The sequence below is a fragment of the Coccomyxa subellipsoidea genome (genome assembly GCF_000258705.1).
Source record: "Coccomyxa subellipsoidea C-169, whole genome shotgun sequence".
In the NCBI taxonomy this organism is placed as follows: domain Eukaryota; kingdom Viridiplantae; phylum Chlorophyta; class Trebouxiophyceae; family Coccomyxaceae; genus Coccomyxa; species Coccomyxa subellipsoidea.
Genome location: NW_005178042.1, coordinates 2617571 through 2637766, shown reverse-complemented (window position 1 = coordinate 2637766; position 20196 = coordinate 2617571). Strand labels below are relative to the sequence as shown.

Sequence of the window (20196 nt, the reverse complement as noted above, 5' to 3'; positions counted from 1 at the left end):
TGCCACCTGTGCTTCACTCAAGAAACGATTTGAGTTAGTTTATGAATAACACAGAGCACGATCATCCAAGGAAGCCTGCCAAATTGTCGCAAAGGTACGCTCGTGATTGTGCAGGAGCAGTCAAGGTGAGTAAGAGTTGACGCGATGCTTACACTTAAACCTATATAGGGTTTAGCAGAAGGAAGGGAAATTGAAAGGGGACAACATTTATATTCGGAAAAGATGCCATGCTATGCATGCAAGCATCTAGCTTGACTGTTGATCTCAAGTAATCTTGAAAAAGAACCGATGGGATGAAATCATCAGACAAAAGCGTCTTGAAATGAGACTGATGAGTGCACCTGCGAACATGGAGGGGTCCTTCTGGATGGGCGCAAAGACGATGAAGTGCGTCCGATGTGGTTGGGTGTTCTTTGCCTCGTCGGTAGAGTGCCAAATGATCCTACAACATCAGGTCTATTGAAAACATCACGTGCAAGCTGAGGATCCTGAGATGGGATCATTTTGCAGGATCAGTAGAGGAAATCTGCTTGGTGGCATTCGGTCCAAGGTCTTAGATCGCTGCAGGAAGACTTTTGAGAAGGATAAACAAGGAGTCATCATATTGAAGGTATTGAAAATTCGTAATATTTTGGACGTATGCATCCTCACCACGTCCACTTCTTCCTTATATTTGTGTGAACACTTGATCTCCCTCTTGGACAGGGTGGAGGACCTTTCCACATATACAGCACGGACATGGAGGGCATATTCAGGTACGTCGTGCATGCTATCGCACCTGGTCGTCCTGGAGCTCTGCCTGCTCGCTGACTCAGAGACTGTGCAATACCATCAGGCAGGAAAGCTACTTTCACTACATCTTCGGCGTTGAAAATGAGGACTGCTACGGAGCCCTGGACATCAGAGATGGAAAAACCATACTATTCATGCCACGCCTGCCCGACTCATATGCGGTGTGACGGCACACTTATTGTCTCAGTATCACACTCTTCCTTTGTTGCATGCAAGCACGCCCTTTGAATGCACCAGTAGTGGCTGCCACATAGCAACATAGGAGCGCTTGCAGGTGTGGATGGGTGAGATCAAGGGCCCAGACTACTATCGCAAGCACTACAGTGTAGATGCAGTGTTCTACACGGATGAAATGTCAGACCGTCTGGCTGCACTGAATGCCCCTCAGCTCCATCTGCTCAGCGGCGTCAATTCAGACAGGTACGCCCTTCTGTCTGTTCTTGCATCGTGAGCATAAGGCCCAAGGCCATGCAAGGCCATGCATGTTCCCTTGCAAATCTCTAGTCAAGTGAGCAAACCCACCCAAGACTGACATGTGACTGTCTCCACAGTGGTTCCAAAACAGAAGAGGCATTCTTTGACGGCTCGGAGGCCTTCAAGGTGGAGCGGGCAGTCCTCTTCAACATCCTTGCAGACTGCCGAGCGGTGAGGGCACATTCTCTTCAGGATCTAATGGCTTTGTCCAAAGTCCTGGGCCGGCCTCTCAATTCCTGAACTGATGCTCGCAGACAAAAACAGAAGAGGAGCTGGAGGTGATGCAGTATGCTAATGATGTGGCATCGGCAGCCCATGTAGAGGCAAGCCTTCTCCAGTTCCTGATACTGCAAATTTTAGATTCAGAACCTGTGATGCAGGCTATATCAGAAGTGTGTAACAGCCATACAGCTTTGTCTTGACATCATCTTTGCGGGTTAGATTGCTTGAATACACATGGCTCCCTGGATTATCATCGAGGTCTCAGAGGATGCTCGGAACAAATTTAACCTTCCCTAATCAGCTATGTGTTGTGCCAGGTTATGCGGCGGTGCAAGCCTGGAATGATGGAGTACCAGCTTGAGAGCACATTCTTGAATTTCTGCTATGCAGAGGTGAGGTCAGAGTGCTTTTCTTTCAGCTCACACTGGCATCCTCTGGGCTGCTGGCTATCACAATTTCCTGTCCTAACAGCATGTGTGACTATCAACAGGGCGGCTGCAGGCACGCACCATACACACCAATCTGCGCATCTGGACCAAATGGTGCCATATTGCATTACGGACACGCTGGTGCCCCGAATGGTGAGGAAAGATGCCTGGAAACCTGATCAGCACACAAGTGCATATCAGAAGTGTCATTTTATCACTTTGAGTTTATGTGAAATGTGATTGGCAGATAGGCAAATCGGAGAAGGGGACATGCTGCTGATGGACATGGGCTGCGAGTACTATGCCTATGACTCTGACATCACCTGTTCCTTCCCGGCCAGCGGCCGCTTTTCTGCTGATCAGAAGGTGACTCACTAAATACCCCTGTCCTCTTTGAGCCGCTATATTCTGTGTGTTTCCTGCCCATATGTTCATAGATCTGCTCATGAAATTTCTAAATACCATGGTCGAAGCACCAAAGCTCTTTTGCCGCTCTCCCTTATCTTCGACCAATGACAGTAATTGATCTGCACCTGACAGTATCTGATATGCACCTGAAAATAATTGATGTGCACCTGCAGCACATCTATGAGGCTGTGCTGGCAGCGCACACAGCGGTCATTGCTGGCATGCAGCCAGGTGTCTCCTGGCCGGTGAGACCCATCTCCACCTGTATGCCCATAAACGCTTGCTGAATTCGTTTGCACTTGCTGGGCGGGAGGTACATGTACTTCATTGATGCAATGCCTTGATGCATCAGGATCTGCAGCTGGTGGCAGAGAGGTGTATATTGCTGGGTCTCAAGCTGGCGGGCATAGTGGATGGGAATGTGGAAGAGATGGTGGATCAGCGCATTGGCGCCCTCTTCATGCCCCATGGTGAAACCCCTTTTCTGACCTCCTGTCACACCATATGTCCAACGATTCACATTTGGTGCTTGTTAGGAGTGACTGTATTCCACACCCAGGACTTTATATTGTCCATATATGTCCTCGCAAGGCAAGTTTGGCAAGGATCAACATGTGCAATAATTGCCCGTCACAGGGCTCGGCCATCTGTTGGGCATCGACACGCATGATGTGGGCGGGTACCTGCCTGGCCTACCCCCGCGCATTGACAAGCCGGGCCTGCGCTCCCTCCGCACAGCCCGGTAAGTCTTTACACTTGCCGATTTCCTAACAGATCATTATGGTAATTTGATCTCCCGATGGGATGCGGCAGATACTCAGGGTTGCTGCGACAGGACTCAATTAAATGTCTCGTTGTGCCTGCAATCGCGATTGTGACAACTGGAGGGAGGATGCGGGCATGCGGCAGATCTTGCCCTAAGTCATGGTTGTATTAAAGCGGATGTGCGGCGTGGCAGGATACTAGAGGAGGGTATGGTGCTGACAGTGGAGCCCGGATGCTACTTCAATCCCTTCCTGCTGAAGCCGGCCCTGGACGATCCCAAGTCTGCGCGATACCTTGTGCGCGACCGCATCGAGTCACTGCTGGTGCGCCAACTCTTCGTGGCACAACTGTCTGTTTTGCAGTCCTCTGTTTGGGTCTCTTGTCTATTGTAGCAAAGTGTTTGTTCCCATCACTTGGCAAGCGTTTGTAGAGAAGACATGCATCGCTTATGACAGACATCCAATGCAAGACGCAGAAGTGCATGGGTGAGTCGTGCTGGTGTGCTGCCCAGGGCTTTGGCGGTGTGCGGCTGGAGGACAATGTGGTTGTGACAGGCGATGGGGCCAGAAGCATGACCAATGTCCCTCGCCAGGTGGAGGATGTTGAAGCCGTCATGGCAGGCGGCCCCTGGCCTCCCACAGCAAAGTCCGCCTGAGCAGATGCCAGCATGCATGCATGTGGACTGTCGTAATTCCCGCAAATGGAAACCAGGGCATTGGTAGCTCACTGAACAGATGGTACAGTCTGTACACCATTAGGTCAGAAGCCCATTGGATGAATCGGAAGTTCTTCAAGCAACTTGCAGTTGGGCTCTGCACGCTTTACTGTCATACATGAACGACGGTCACTGAGCTCATGGCCATGGCACTACAAATTTATTCAAAGACCGGTCCTTGAACAAGGGAATTCCAATTTCGAAATGTTTTGAAGGAAGTCTTCCTGGATGTTTGACAAAGCAGCTTTCCTGTAAAATAAGCTTTCCCGACGTCGGCGTGACATCACAGATTGTGCACATGTCATGGTAAGAGCAACCGGCAACCAGCGTCCCGGCCGGGGCGCTCCGCACGGTGCATGCATGCAGTGACCATATGGCATACATGCAAATGCAACAGCCTGCAAACTCCTTGCTTGATATCGAGGTAAAGCTTGTAATCTTCACAAGGGCTTGATCCACAGCTCACCCTGCAGATCTAACCGATACCTAGATTGCTGAAGGCCAGCGTGGCCTGTGGACTTTGGCGGCAACAGTCCAGTCTATGGAACGCGGAGGAGACTGGGACATTTGACTCGTCGGTTTGAAAGATAAAACCGCTGCCGCTATCGATCTCGCCGTGGGCGTGGGTGATGATCGTGAGATCTGGTGCGCCATATTTGTTTGGAATAAGATGATTCAACATCTCCTTGCTGTCGTCCTGGCAGGGCTCACTTGCTGGGCATCTGCAGCTACTCAAGGTGACGTCTCGGACGCCTCCCGAACCCCTGTCTCTCTTGCCAGCATAAGCCCAAGTGATGAATGGGGCATAAGTGTTCTTCTGCAGTCATCGATGTTGATCACTATGATCTTTTGCTAGTCTCTGACAAGATGTTCCAGGGACATGCAGCCCTGTGTGCGAGTAATGTCGTTTGCGCCAAATTACGTTGTGCGTTCAGCTCAGGTTGCATGATCATGATGTGGGTCAATGATCAGTATAGATCTTGTGCATTGTGTCTTGCAGATGCGATCTCATCGGAAGGCAAACTGTTTCCCCCATCCCTGACAAAGAACATCCCTCAGCCTGCGGCCTTCTTCCCATTGACTGAGGGGTCAGGCGATCACGTTTCATCTTTCCCCAACCCAACGTACCTGGGGACACTCAATGGCAGCATTCCGTGCGTGCCCACAACGCTCAAGCTTTGAACCGTTTGCTTGGATTTGTTGAGTAATAGCCCTGTTGTGTCCCTGGAAAATTGCTAATGTGCCAGATTTCTGATTGAGGAAAACAATATGCGTCAAAAATAAATGTACAACCTCCACAGTCCGTCATGATCATGCATAGATAAAATTTCATGTGTCAGCTGAACACATCTTGTATGTAGTTTTGCAAGAAAGTCAGGTAATCATCAGAAGTCTGCATCTTGGCGCTGAGAAGCTCCTCTTACTCTCTGAATTCTAAGAGCAATTTCTGCTGCAGGTGGGTCAAAGATGACGTTTTCGGGTCGGTGTTGAGGTGCAGCAGAGCAAATGATGATAAAATCATCTTGGACCCTGTGGATTATGGTACGGCAAAACCTTGCTTACCACCTCTTTGTGCTCGCTGCAGCAACATGCATTGGCCCACATGCTGCACTATGGCGCGCAATACCTGCCCTTTCAGCAACCGCATGACTCAGCATGCAAAGCGGGAACATGTGAAGCATAGGCTTGCTTCCACCCGCAAAGGGGACAGCGTGCACCTTGCAAGGCCAGAATAACTGAGGCTGCATGTGGTGTGGCAGCGGCGATGGGCCCATTCTCCATCAATCTGTGGATGAAGGCCAATGCCACCGACACTGACGGGGACCTGTTCCAGTATTTCTTCTCGCACTCCGGCTATGCCACGCGCCAGAATTATGCCAGTGTGGACACCTTTCACCCCAACCAGGTAACGAGATCATTCAGCCCCTCAACTTGTGCTACACTGCGCTCTGTGATTGTTTTAATGTCCCGCAGCAGTGAAGAAAAACCTATTCAGCCCATCTTCTCCACTGCCGTCAAAAAAAATTGCGCTGCAGGAAGCTCCGGTTAAGCATCTACTGCAGGAGCCAGGCTTATCTTTGCACCCCTGCCTTTTCCTACCTGTATTTTAGTGTTCAGCATGTCACGCTGACACCTTGGGATATCGTATATACTCCAGGACCCCATTAGACAAAATGACAGACTGCATGGGGCTTGCCTGGGGCAGGCGAAGCTCTCCTGCAGCCTAGTTTGCATGTGCTGAGGTGGTTTGTTTATCTATTGCGCAGATCCACATCTACCTGCCGGAGAACGGCCATCCGGCGACGGGCCTGGTACGCACCATAGTGAAGGACTCCACCAACCTGGACACCTCCTCCTTCCTGGACTCGGACGGCCACTACGGTGACAACACCGCCCGCAACCAGCTCAACACCAACCCAGTCGACGACGGCGCCTGGCACATGGTTCGCTGCCCAGCCGGCTGTGCCGCAACGCTTTACCACTAGCACCAGAAAACGGATCGCCAGAAAACGTCGGGCCCACTAACACGATTGAGCGCCTAGCGCATTACAGTATTCCAAAAGGGCGCTGGCAGGCACCTTGGCATAGGTCAGCATGCCTTGGATGTCAAAATACCCCAACTTTTCCGGAAGAGGACGAGAGCCGAAGAGAGGTTTGCAGCATGCACCAAAAGAGGGGCTTGTCGTTGAAGGAGGTGTTGCATGCAAGTGGTTGGGTGGGCGGGAGCACGCATCTGACGGCATGTGAGCGCAAGACGAGGGTTTGCATGCAAGCGGTTTAGAACTCAGTTGCAGGCATGTGACGGAATGTGGCGGCATGCGCTCGCAGGTGACGGTGACAACGCAGCAGGACAGCGGCGCAGGCTTTTTGGTGTACATCGACGGCAACGAGGCGGCCTCGCTGCCCTCCACGGACCCCAAGGCCCTCAACGCCACCCTGGACAACGTCAACCTGCTCCTGGATGGCGGCCGCCCCATCTTCCTGCAGGTGTGCCCCTTGCCTCACGCCTGCACGCCCTGACCTCCTCCTGCTTTGCAAGTTTTTGCATCCCCATACTCCCCTGAGCTTGAGTATTGATATCCTGTTGCAAAGTGACCTGACAATTGTCATCGCGCTGGGGGTGTGGATGGGGATCCTCTTGGGTGCCCAAGGAGGCATGAACACAGGCCTGATGTCTGCACACCAATGCGCTAGCAGTGATATGCATGGTATTGGAAACCCAACTCAGGGGTGAACACTTATGCACATTCCTGCTGGTCCTCTCCTATGGAAATTAGCTGCCTGAGCTAAAGAATTGCTGTGCTGCATGCCCAGAACGGCGCCATCTACCTGTGCGGCCGCGCGGACGGCGACCCCAGCCGCTCCTTCTCCGGCTCAGTCTCGCACCTGTCGCTTTTCTCCACCGTACTCAGTGGCGCCCAGATCCGCGATCTCTACCGCACCGTCCTCGTGGACACCCTCAATACCTTCCGCTCCCAGGCGGCAACCGCCACCGGCTCTGCCCCGGCCGCCGCGCCGATCGGCGCCGTGCCGCAGGTGCGACAGATTGCCACACTCCACCTCAGGCAATTTAACCTATAATGTTAGGTCACAGCAAGTTATTAACCCACAGATGTCTGATGTGAAATTTGGAGGTCCGCCTGCTGTCACAGAGCAGCTTCCCCTACCGCTCTGATGATGTGGTAGATCACTTGATGCCAGCTGACACCAGTGCTACACCGGGAATCTTTCAACAGCATGCTACCTGCAGCTTTTTAGTGCATAGCCAGCACGCGCCCACAGAGCCCATCTCAGGAAGGTGCAAAGTTCAAGTGACCAGACCAAAGCCCAACATTTCCAGACCCATAGTGCTTACGGTATTTCCTTGACCACAGGTGTTTGCTGCCCCGGGAGTGCGCCTGGATCCTGCCCCCTCAGGAGACCCCCAGGACCTTGCAACCGCCCCCATTAGCGCACTGGACCTTCTCATGCCCTCGGTGCGACCCCCTTTTGTGCCAGCATCCATACACCTGTGGACCCTGGGAGCTCAAACGGTCTTGAGTTCCATGAGACCTCAATGCGGAGCTCATCATCACCACATTGCCTGGGGGCGTTGCTGAAAGCTACTTACAGGTCCAACAAGCTGCCGCAAGCAGTGCTTGGGGTGTCTTCCTCTAGAGGCGGAATGTCTCGCATGGGCTTCACAGGAAATAAATGGTATCTGCCTCATTGTAAAGTTGAGTGATAGCCTGCCCAGAACACGTGCAGCAGAGAGGCATTGTAGGTGGGAAGCAATGTATGTAATAAGACTGATACACTGGTGCGCGTGAGCAGGCGGCTGCACCGGCGGCGTCGCAGCCGACGCAGTTGACGATCGCGGGGCGGCCGTGCCAATTCCCATTCTTTTATAAGGGCGAGGCGCGTACGCAGTGCGTTCCCTATTCCAGCTCTGATTCGTCTGCCTTCTGCCTGGACGTGGACGGGCGCTTCAGCATGTGCTCGCCCACACTCACCAGCGACTACTCCTCCTTCATCAACTGGATGGACCAGTGGGCCGGCATGGGCCAGCTCCAGACCGCGGTGCGCGCCCCTCTGCGCGAATAACACGCTTCCCCTTTGCTTTCCGGCATTCGCCGCCGGAGCACCCTCATTAATTCCAAGAGAGGGAAAGCACACTGCATGCATTTTGTGCAAGATCTCAAGAAAGATAGAAGATTTCTTAAACTATGAGAGAGGTCCTGGTTCCAATGAGACCGCAATGATGCCGCACCAGGAAGACAGCTGCTTGAAGGCTGGCAAGTCAAACTGCCTGTGGCAATAACATGGGAGCATGGAAGAGGGGCCTCTGTACAGGAGGGCCAGAGTTCTGACGGCGGTGCTGCTTGCATTTCTGAGAGCTGCATGGATTCTGAGAGCTGGTGTGATGTGGTGGCGGCAGATCGGCGCCAACGCGCAGCAGCAGGTGGTGCTGTGCAGCGTCAACGGTACGGGCACGGGCAGTCAGAAAAACTGCGGGCCGGGTTTTGTGTGCGCGCCGCTGTCGCGCGCTGACCTGGACGCCGAAGCCAGCTTCAACGCCAATTCCGTCACCCCCCAGCCCAGCCTGGCAGGCGCGTTACCCCCCTACCCTCTCACAAGCCCCAAGCATGCATTCCAATCCCCACAAGTTGAACTCCTGAGGCTTGCTCTCGCGATGTGCCGCAGACCTGCAATTGCGCTTGTGACCCTCTGGGGCCATGCAAGGAACCATTGATCATTCAAACCTTCTCCTCTCATGCAACACCATGTTGTGCAATATGCTTGGGCACAAAATAGCCACTGCGTCGCACCTCAAACCGCAGCTGCATTACGCTCTGATGCAGAACAAGGCAGTTCTGCAGTCAATATGATCAGTACTGAAGTCCAGCTGGCTGTGAATTAAATGCAGGGACCGAGATCGGGGTGTGCGCGAACCCGGACGGTGTGACACTGCCGGTGGGGGGCAGCATGCCGGTGCCAACAGCGTACTTCCCCCTGACCAATGGATCGGTCATGTCGTGGCCAGTGCCGCAGTACTGGGCCTACAACACCTCCGCCGTGCGCGCCAAGCAGACCAGATTCGTCGAGGACGACCTCTTCGGCTCTGTCGCCTCCTGCAATGCCTCCCTCGGTGCGCGCACTTTTGTACACTTTTTCCGCCTTTTTGCACTTTTTCACACTTCTTCCGGGCTCTGTCTGGGTTTTCACTTTGTACATGGGCGCTCAGTGTTTGGAGCTTCTTGTGAGGGTAAGCGAATGAAGATTAGGCAGTGTTTGCAGACTGAGCAGAGTGTCAAAGTGCTAGCATGCCGCCATCAAGCTCATTGAACGGCACCTCTCCAGCAGTTGCATGGAGTTGTTGCTGAGGAGTGTCGGGGGAGCTTTATGGGCACCAGATTGTGTAGTTGTCTGCACAAACTGAAGGCTCTGCCGTGATAGGAGCATGTTGTGTGCATGCCACCACCGGCTTTGCTAGAGACATGTCTGCAGCGCTTGCATGGGTGCCCCTGGGTGGTTGTATAGGAGTCTAAGGGGGGGGATATGGGGCGCAGGGTCGAGCATGGCGATCGAGGGGGTGAAGTGGGGCGCCACAGGGCCATTTGCGTTCAACGTGTGGGTGAAGCAGGGCAGCCGCGCGGGTGCCATGTTCCAGTACGTCATCTCCACTCGCTCGCGCGATCTCGGCAACGTCACCGATGACAACATCTTCTACCCCAACCAGGTACTAAGACGAGAAGCGGTGTAGTTGCAGTTTACTGGATAGAGAGGCACTTGATGAGCAGCTCGTGGTGTGTTGGGTGGTCTGTGTGGAGCCTAAAGGGCCTTGCAATGTGTTGTTGCAGATGCACCTGTACCTGCCCTCAGAGGACCACCCCGCGCATGACACAGTGCGCGCCATCGTCAAGGATAGCACCGACAGCTTCAACGGCGACAGCTCCCGAGTCTTCGTGGACTCTGGTGAGACCGCCAAACTTTTTCTTTTTGCCTTGCAACCCTTGACTCCCTCGAGCCAGGGAAGTACTAAGTACTGCTGTCTCTTGTATCCCTCTGCTCAAGCTCACCACTGTTGACAGGAGTGCAGTCTTGCAAGGCTGCCAAGGGGCAGGGGCAGCAGCATGCACTGGAAAGGGGTTGCATGGGATGACTGAGGTTGATTTCTGGGTTCTGCAGACGGCGTGCTTGCCTCAAACACTGAACGCACCTCCATCCGCACGCCCGTGCTGGGCGCCTGGCACATGCTCACAGTCACCACCATGCAGGACGGCTCCCCGGTGCGCCATACCTTCGACTGCAAACCCGCTCACCCTCTGCTGCATGCAAACACCTGACATCCATTGAGCTGAAAACATTTTTTGGAAGAGGTACAGATTGTGTCGAAGGGTGATTGTTTTTGCAATGCCCAGTGACAGCCTTCCATGCCAGACTTGCTAAACAGTACCATCTCAGCAGGAGGGGGGCTGCCTACGCTGCACCCACTTTGAGCTGCCACATTGGCGAAGCATCATGTTCAGGAGGAGTCATCTCATGACTGATCATTACATGCAAATGCCAGGGCTATCGGCTGTACGTGGACGGCATCTTCCGCGCGGCGCTGACGGCGCCGCAGGACTACTTCCAGATAAACGGCGGCCGGCCCATCTACGCGGACGGCCCCATCGTGCTCTGCGACCGCGCCGACCACTTCCCCGGTCGCTCCTACGATGGCAAAATCGCGCAGCTCTCCATCTACGACGCCGCCCTCACCGAGAACAACGTGTGCAGTTTTCCTCAATCCGTGATCATCTTGGACACCCTAATATGTGTGTCGGACTTGCCGATTACATGGCAAATGCATCATCCTCACAAGCTTTGCAGTTACTCAATGAACTGACCAAGATAAGGTAGAGAGATACAGCTGATCAGCCTCGGTGCACCATTTCTTGTGCAGATCGCGCTGCTGTACGCGGCAGTGGCGGGCGCGATGCCCGACTACAGCAAGAGCCCCTCCGCGCAGAAGGCGGCCCTCGCAGGGCTGACGCCAGCTTCCGCGCCGGCTTCCGCAGCAGCTTCCGCGACAGCTTCCGCCCCTGAGCAGAGCGTCGCCGTGCCGCGATCGGCGCCGACAGCCATCACACGCGACACAGAGACCCTCTCCTCAACGCAAAGCACGGACGGCAGCCAGGGTGTCAGTGCATCTGGCGGCGGCGGCGGAGGAGGCAACGCCGCGGCACCCAAGCCCGCGCTGAGATCGGCGGCCGGCTCGCAGGGCGGCCCCGTTGTGCCCAACCCCGCCGACCAGCGGCCAGGTGGGGTTCACTTCTATGTTGCTGCTAGATGAAGCTCTCTGCACATTAGAAAACGTGAAGAGCTTGCTATATTCTTGCACCCTTGAAACCGTAGAAATCTGCAATCATGCAGAGAGCCTCTTGTTGGGGAGTCCCTGATCTGTGCGCATGTCTGGGCCATGTCTTGAGGCACTGAATGATTATGTATCAGCAAGACTGATGTGTGGGTGCAGTGGTGACGGGGACGGCTGCGGACCAGAGCAGCGTGCGCGTGAACAGCGCGTCCGTTGACAGCGGCCCCAAGCTGGCGCCTGCGGCCATCGTTGGAATCGTGGTGGTGCGAGCCTGACACCGATCGTCTCCAGCACTGCACAAATCTGATCATAAAGTACTCGCTGCTGCAATTCAAGTCATATGCAGTTGTTACAGCAGAGTTAAAATACTAATCTGGGTGGTTGTCTCTATTTCAGGCGGCTGTGGTGGTGGTTGCAATCTTGGCGGGAGTGGCGGTGTTTGTGACTCGGAAGGTAAGCAGCCCCTCAATCATCTTGACCCGTGCATGTCAGATGCACAGGAGATACCATGCTGCCATGCAAGTTCGCTTGGTACCTTGCAAGTGTTCTCCCACTGCCGCTAATCAGCCTACGCGTGCTCGCGGCATTGAAAAGTCCACCAGCCTCTCTTGAGCAAGGTTGGAGCATGCCATCTTGCCAACCCCATCACGCTCCCATGCCCGAGCAACTACCGAGTGAACATTAATTTGGTGCTGATCAAACTAGTCTCAAAATGGTGGCTTTCCTTGAGCATGCTGGCCCTTGGGGTTGAGATAAATTGGGAACGAATCTGGTGGCTGTGCAGAGGCGGCATGGCGGCAACTGGAGGAAGGAGCAGCTGGATGGTGAGGGTGGTGCAGGCGCCAGCGCAGCGCAGCACACCAGCTTCCCAGACGGCCAGGACGTGCCCAAGAGGGCCTCCCCGGACAAGTCCAAGCTGTTCACGGGCGCCCCCTCCTCCCACAGCTTTGATGTAGAGGCCCACTCCGCCCTCTGAGAGGTCTCTTTAAAGACCCTGGGGTACTTCAAGTACCGCAATTTGGCAGAATGACAGTTGTCCTGCAGGTAGTTTGAAATAAAAATTCACATCTCAAGTTGATTGTATGGTGCCGCAAAGGGGGCATGCGCTTTTTACACGCTAAGTGACACGACCCTGCAAATGGCAGATTAGCAGAATGCACAAGCATCTTTTTGGGCGCTGCATGAACAAGACATATTCTCTCTGCTAGAAGGCACCAAGAATTCATTACGTTGTACACAGGCACTAGGGGGCGCCAACAGGTCTGAGAATGTGCAAGCATTCTATTTTTGCTGCCTACGATTTCTAACTTTAGGTTGATAGTACCTATTGCATATCTGCGGCACTCTGTGGGAATAGGAAACGCGAGGTTTGGTTATTGCTGCATGTTGAGGACTCATTGCAAGCAATGCAGAGAATCTGCGCGATGTAGGCTTACCGTGTAGATTAAGAATTTTGCGACTCTCGGGATGATAGACAGGAGAGGCGTGTTGCAATTGAGTGAAGGGATGTTGGTGCTGTTGACATCAAGAATGCAATAACGGCACAGTACTGTACATGGATGTGTGAGTGCACTGGATGTATATCATGCACATCATATGACAGTGCACTTGCCACATTTTAATGCTCAAGTCTCTATTCGGAAATCCTTCCAGACCAATATATAAGAGATGTTTCAAATTTGTGATTGCAACGTGCATAAGTCTTCTACGTGGAGTCTTGATTAGGGCGCACCATGTGGAAGTAGAGAACTCGGTCATGAACACGGCATGCATGCAAATCTGCAGCCCGAGCTCATGCATGCCATTGCCAACGCAAGCTGCAGCGATCAGGCATGTGATCAACATACATGATCATGAAGCTAATTATCTGTCAATTGTCCTTGAAAGATGAGAATGACGGACAATCTTGCTCGGCATCCCAAAATTGTCTCATTTCAGTATTACAGCCGCTCCGGTTCACTTACATGATACTATTTATAGGAGAGGCCATGCCTGCATGCATATGCGCACTGGTGGTTCGAGCAAATGTGACTGCTTTGCTGATCATCCTCATCATGGTCATGATCAGAAAAGCCTCAAGCACAGGTTTCTGTGAAAAAACAAATCAAGCTCAGCAGTAGCTAGCTGGCAACCCAGCGTTGCTTCTTCTATACATCTGTTGCTTTAACCAGATCGAGACCTACGGGCCAAAATCAACCTGTGCACATCTCCGTCCTGACCATGCGTTTGGCACAAAATGACAATACTTCTAATCTGCAATCTAGAACAAAAACAATGCAGTACTCTCGAACCCCACAAAACCCCCACACAAAAAAACTCCACAAAGAAAGAGAAGCAGTATTAAAATTTAAAAAGCCACACACCATATTATTTGCCCCATGTGACCTGAAAGGCAATTCTATCATGCACCGACATTGCATTGCTTTGTTTTGCTACTGCCCCCTCTCAATACTGTACCCTGACACATGCACTCACTCCCTGTTGGACGATACAGCTGCTAGATCTCAGTTGATCCACATTCTCTCTTTTTACTTCCAAATCGCACAGCTGCTGTTCAACCCACAGACAAACAATGCCACATTGGACAATAACTTCTCTGTCCCAGGTTTACAAGATATATTCCCAGCTCTCTAGACTTGTAGACCACATGTGCTGTAGACCTACTAAGGTTGCCACATTCCTTTCGTTCAACGGCCATCATCCATGATGCCTCAGAGGCTGCCAGGTATATGACCAAGCGCTTATGGGACAAGCCCTCTTGATGTATCAGTTCTTGTTCACGCGGCTTCTTGCATCCCGTGCTTGAAACCTGCTGGGAGCCCGCCACAAACATGACGCTGATGTCGACTATTGCCCCTCTTGAACACTAGAACGACTTGGCAAGCAAGCAGCGCAACTTTTGCATGACCCTTCGCTTGAGAATTGACTCTGCAACGAGCCCAGCCCTCAGGTCAGGGATGGCCCCTCCTGAGAGGAGAAAGTCAGTAGAGCTCCTCCTGATAGGGCAAAGTGGGAAGTCCTCGGCTAGAAACACAGTAACCCTTGCCCTGCCAGGGACAGGGGATGTACTTTTACCAAATGTCTTACATGCAGATCCCCCTGCCCAACACCCTGCCACAAGCACGGTCCTGGATGTCCATTGTGCGGCCGTCCTGAAGGTCAGAAGAGCTCGGCGAGGGAGCAGCGCACGCCGCCGCCGCCGATGTACTCGATGTTGTCCAGCGGCGCATGGTGCAGCCCGGCCACGTGGCGCCGCAGCACAGCGCGCTGCTCGGGCGTGAATGCATTGTGCGCCTGTGTGGACATGGCCAGCACCGGCAGGCCCCGGCCGTCCTCCAGCTCCAGAATGTTGCCGCACATCGCGCCCATCTGCTCGTTAGTAATCTCCACCACCTGAATGGGCAGGAACCCCAGATCAGAAACACTGCCCTGGCACCAAAACCTCTGGTTCCTGGTGATGGAGCATGAGTAGAAGTGGTTGCCCGAAGCATGCAAGGAAGGGAAGGTAGACAGACATTTCTTGCCCAGCCTAGTGTTGCAGTCAACACACCTGCTATGGCTTTGACTCGCCTGGCAGTCGGATTTACAGCAGTGTTCAACTGTGACATTAGGCTGGGTAAAAGGACAGCTCAAAGTAACCGCACTGCACCCCTGAGGAATAAAGCCCCATACGGACAACGAGCATGCGCCACGAGCACAGCATTGAGCAAGACAACCGAGGCAGAGCAGGTGGCCAGGCATCAAACCGTGTGGTGCCGCCTCAAGCGCTCGAGCAGGTGCGCGCGCTCGGCCGCGTCGGGGACGGCCTGTGCGCATACCACGGCCACATCCGAGCCAATGGCCATCATCACATTGGTGTGGTACACGTCTGCACCAGCCGGATCCACTGTGCGAAAGGTCACCAGCTCCTACAGAGCACCACACATCCCGCCTTTACAAATCTGAATTCTCTCTAGGGGCTTGTCTTTTCTGCCTCAACATCCAGCAAAGCTCACGATGACAATGAAGCCTCAATGATGTCCTGTGCTTGGGTCAAAGAATAATTTTGTGTACAAAGAGATCAACATCACATCCCTGAGCTTCAAGCATCTGGCGATCGCCACTCTGCACACAAAGGAGCCCTTCCCAAAAGCGACAAATCCAACAGCTCAAGAGCATCCACAAGGGAACAAGCGGCACCTTGTAGCCCATGCGGTCGACCCATTGGCGGGCGAGGTCGGCGTCTGCGCGCTCGCTGAGGTTGACATAGGCAACACCATTGACGCGGTCCAGCACGAGGACGCCCGTGCCCTCGAAGAAGGCGCCCTGCTTCTCCGCGGCGCTCATGTCCCACAGCCGGCCGTAGCCGCGCGCCCGCAGCACCTCAACTATGTCACCCCGCCGCTCCATCTGCCTGCGCGCAAACCCATAGCCCTCCTGTCAGCCTAAGAGCCGTCTTTGGATCCTGTCCCACTCAACCTGAGAGCACTGCACAGGTCACTTGTTTCAGCTAACAACAGCCGGCATCAGCGCGGCCACAATTGGATGCTTGGTCACGCTGATGCGAGGCTGAAGCCTTGAGGTCCAGAGGAATACACAAGTTGCTGGGCATTCTTGTCCACCCCTTCAGGGAGGCTGTCAATGTGCGCACATTATGAAAGGATGCGCCAGACACAAACAAGTCACCCTTGTATCTTTTGGATGGCCCACCCGTGCCAAGATGTAGCTCTACATTCTGCGCAGAGGTGGATTTTGAAGGTGCAATGAAGACGGCAGGAAGCAGATCAGCGTCCTGCGCACCTGTTGGGGCACTTGAGGGGGTACAGTGCGAGGGTGGATTCTCTGACGCCGCCTGCCGCCTCGCCGGCTGGGTGCGTGGTGAACCAGTTGTTGGGGAAGACTGCGTCGGGAGTGCCATGCTCCAGGCTGTGCTGGAACAGCGACACCCGCACCCCTGCCACCTGCACAGCCAAACCTCCGTCATGCTGCAGCTTAGCATGAAATACCCAGCAAATGGAACATCCTACAATTGCTGCAACCCTGTTGCTAGGCAGACGGCAGGCATCATATCGCATACGCAGGGCAGCAGACGGCTTCCACAACAGCGTCAAGACTGGGACATGCAGCATCAAGCACGCCACACCAAAAGCTCAACCTTTCCAATGCCTGTTCTGTAATCATCATATTGAATAATACAGCTGAAACCCATATTAGTGGAATGAGCAGCTGAAAAGCTCAGAAGGAAGGGTCAGCATTCACCACACCTCTGTCAGCTCGTAATGGAGGCCTGCAAACTCCGCGAGGGCCTTGTGAGTCATGGAGCCGCCAGGCTTCCCTGAAGAGGTGCTCGTCGAGCTGTGCATGAAGTGGTTGTCCTCCGCTGCCTGCACAGTGGCGACAGACACACATCTACATAAAAAGGCAACGTTGACATTGATCAAAGCAAGACAAAACCTTGAAGAACATGGCACTTGAAATTAGTAAATGTGCAGGCAATGTGCTGGTGTGGGAGCGTCTCATCAATACCACTACGGTTTGATTTTTCATCGGCCCGAGAGCCATCAACTTCTTCCTATCAAGTTTTGTAATCATAGACGCTCCACACATCCATGCCAGACAGGCCAAGTCACGAGCCTTACACACATCTCTAGGAGCGGTCATAATGCACGAACAAATCGCTAGAAGCTCATGTTTTGAGGTAAAGCCCCCACCTGATCATTGAAGCCAAACGCTGTGGGCGCAACCATGAGGACCTCGTTCGTCGACTGCCGCACGCCTCGCGCCGCCGCTCGAGCGCTGTTCACAGCACCCTGCGCCGCAGCTGCCACGTCTGGAACATGCACCGCTCGGATGCCCTCCCTGCTCAAAAACCTGCGACAGCATTCCCCATGTCATGTGCCATGCACATGTTGCCAGGTAGCGGCCAGCCATTGTGTCATGCGCATGTTCTCATATATTGTTGCACACCCCATTCAACGCTCAGAGCCATTGTGCAATTTAAAGGTATCACAAGTCAGAAAGAATAAAGACAACCCAAGAAGGTGTTAATGCTAAGAGCTGCTCACCTGAGCAGGTCTGTGCCAGTCTTCTGCAGGAGGTATTGTCCGCTCGGGGCCAGAGCATACTCATCTACAATCAGCCGCCTTTGCGACTGGCTTGCTTCATGCGCCACTGCGACACGGCCCTCTCCTAGCGCTGCCACTAGATCCGCCAAGGGCTCGTGCGCTGCGTCGTGAGATGCAAAGGCATGGCGCACCACAGATACCCGCTCGGCATTCCCTACAAAGACAAAGCAGCCCGCACTGAGACCATGCCACCTGTGTGGCGCCATAATGACCTAAGATGTGTCAAATAGCCTGCTTCGTTGAGAGAGGGGCTCAAGATGCTTCCTCACCTGCTTGAGCTGGTAAAAGGTGCTGTGGCAGGACTGCTGATGCTCCCCAGGTACGTTCCGGGAACTTGACTAGGACTGTAGCGCTGCTTGCAATGCGTACGATCTCGGACTGCGGCGTCTCCAACACTGCGCAAGAGGAAAACCCACCATCAGAGCAACCAGCTACAGTTCTCTGTGTCCTCGACGGCGTCGTGATGCATAAAAGCACACAAAAGCGAAATGAAAATGTTGCAAGCACGCTTGCAACCTCTCTATTGAATTGAGAAGGACAGCGTAACCGAACCTGCTTCAGGAGCTGATGCGGCAAAACTCCTGCTGGCGGCGGTACGCACAGCTTCTACGAGCTTCCGCGCAGCAATGCCTCTCACCATTGTCTCTTCACAATGTTCTGCCGTACAACTTCTGTGAAACGAGTGCGACCTTATGCTAAAGAACGAGCTGGAGTTGTCCTTGCCTCAAGACACCTCAGCCCTTACGTTAGTCCCCGGTTCTGACTCACCAAAATCCAACGTCATCGATGACTGATCTCGGAGCGCTCGGATGTAACGCTGTTGCTGGTGAAGAGCAGAGAAGGCGACACTGTTGCTACCAGTTCAAGAACAGCTCTGGAAAGAGAATATCTTGACAGAAGCGCTGCTCCGCACTGCCTCGAGCACGTCACACATAAAGTGCCAGAAGTCCTTGATGAGCCGAACAGCCCCTCGCCAGACAACCTCCTTGAGGTCGATGTTGGCCGTCACAATACCTTTGGCAACATCAGTTTTGGCTGTGATTCGTCTGACAACCGCTAGAACCATCTCGACAGGTACATATGGAGCAACTTAATCTGAACTTGATCACTGTTTGTTGACGTCTTTCCAGAATTTGATGTAAAGAATCTGTTTACTCAGTGCATGAATGTATTTTGTTTGCGAATGAAAGGACAGTGGCCTCTTCGCATTGCTTCCGGTACAACGACAATACAACCTTCGAGAAATCTAACGAGCCTCACAGGAGAAAGAGACGAACAACTCCGGGAAATTGTCCACAACAAATGCATCGGATTCCGGTACGGTGACAAGTATGTTCTGCACTACGTCACACACCTCGGTGCTAGAAAAACGACATGCCAGGAAGTTGCTGATGAGTTCGCTCAAATGCTGGCTACATACGGTGCCATATATACAGGAGAAGTCCTTTTCGCTGAGGTGGCATTGTGTGGCATCCAATTGACCTGCGAGTGTGATTTACTAGCATGCCGCATGGCCCCGCTGGCTACAAGTCTATCCTTCCCGTATGCGTACACTTGCTCATTCTTGATTGAGACAGTATTTCTTGCAAGACACAATTGTGCTCCTTGCCTCATCCAGGAACCAACTGTTTGCGTGCAAAGGAACCTCTGTAGATCATCAGCAGGTCCCTCATGAGGTTTGATACACCTTACTCCTCAAAGGCATTATTATTATTACAGGTCGGCAAACCCAAAGCCAGAGGCCATAGGGCATACACGCAGGGCGTCTGCAGCCACATCTGCGGGGCCTTCATTAGTCTGCAGCCTATCACTCATTCATCATATACATGCATGCACTCCCTGCCCCGGATGAGTACCCCTCTATATCCGGGGCCTCTGGCCTGCCAGCAACGCAACTCCTCAAAGGCATGGCACAATTTAAAATCTGTTTTGCCTCTGCACACATACCACTGACGGGTCATTGCAGTGGGATGACGCTCTGTTGCCAATTCAGTGAAGCAAGTCAAGTCACATTTATCGGTGGCAGGCTTCAAGTGGCAGGCTTCAAGATTGACATCTAAGCACGCCTGGCAAGCTCGCATGCCTCACCAGTAAATATTGACATCTACACAATGCTTCTTTCCTCGACAGGGAGTATAATATGTGCACAGAGAAACTGCACATGTATACATGCATTCAAGATCATGTGCATGCAAGTATTGTCTGTAATTGTAATAGATCAAAGTCAGGAGTATTTAATGATATCAAGTGCCACCGGTGCAACTGGCTTCGCTTCCATCGGAAATTCCTTTGTTTTTCCTCATCTGTGCTGGCTGCGGAAAGGTCCTTGCAAGAGGAAGATGTCTCTAGAAGATCCTGCCTAGGCGCCTCTGATGCGCAAATGAATTTTCACCTAAAACACCTGGAACAGTAGATCGATTGATTGGCGAGGGCTACAGTAAATGGCCACTC

The 20196-nt window shown here is 53.1% G+C and overlaps 3 protein-coding genes across 3 annotated transcripts; 2 read left to right on the top strand and 1 right to left on the bottom strand.

Moving 5' to 3' along the window:
- Positions 1-298: 298 nt before the first annotated feature.
- COCSUDRAFT_26791 (Xaa-Pro dipeptidase (X-Pro dipeptidase)) lies at positions 299-3744 on the top strand (the record flags this gene model as incomplete). The annotated part of the gene is made up of 15 exons (XM_005652036.1): positions 299-387; positions 511-610; positions 706-755; positions 836-953; positions 1067-1212; positions 1344-1437; positions 1521-1589; positions 1806-1880; positions 1979-2069; positions 2164-2282; positions 2498-2569; positions 2677-2794; positions 2961-3066; positions 3283-3412; positions 3601-3744. Exons 1-15 carry the CDS (start codon positions 323-325, stop codon positions 3742-3744), a joined length of 1497 nt encoding a protein of 498 aa, XP_005652093.1. The 5' UTR covers positions 299-322.
- A 5132-nt stretch (positions 3745-8876) lies between these two features.
- COCSUDRAFT_64284 (hypothetical protein) lies at positions 8877-13282 on the top strand. Its single transcript, XM_005652035.1, has 10 exons — positions 8877-8894; positions 9212-9433; positions 9855-10024; positions 10146-10260; positions 10474-10574; positions 10856-11056; positions 11231-11588; positions 11801-11904; positions 12038-12094; positions 12426-13282. Exons 2-10 carry the CDS (start codon positions 9271-9273, stop codon positions 12615-12617), a joined length of 1461 nt encoding a protein of 486 aa, XP_005652092.1. The 5' UTR covers positions 8877-8894; positions 9212-9270; the 3' UTR covers positions 12618-13282.
- A 1518-nt stretch (positions 13283-14800) lies between these two features.
- On the bottom strand, positions 14801-18811 carry COCSUDRAFT_34863 (hypothetical protein; the record flags this gene model as incomplete). The annotated part of the gene is made up of 7 exons (XM_005652034.1): positions 14801-15034; positions 15388-15549; positions 15821-16034; positions 16421-16581; positions 16885-17004; positions 17332-17385; positions 18659-18811. The coding sequence occupies 7 exons, from the start codon at positions 18809-18811 to the stop codon at positions 14801-14803; spliced, it is 1098 nt and encodes a 365-aa protein (XP_005652091.1).
- Positions 18812-20196: the final 1385 nt, after the last annotated feature.

What these genes read in the sequence shown, in the direction of transcription:
- COCSUDRAFT_64284 (XM_005652035.1), top strand. Translation starts at nt 9,271, where the DNA reads ATGCCGGTGCCAACAGCGTACTTCCCCCTGACCAATGGATCGGTCATG. An exon ending in CCATGCAGGACGGCTCCCCG is followed by an intron (nt 10,575 to 10,855) that starts GTGCGCCATACC and finishes TGCAAATGCCAG; the next exon opens with GGCTATCGGCTGTACGTGGA. An exon ending in CGGTGTTTGTGACTCGGAAG is followed by an intron (nt 12,095 to 12,425) that starts GTAAGCAGCCCC and finishes GTGGCTGTGCAG; the next exon opens with AGGCGGCATGGCGGCAACTG.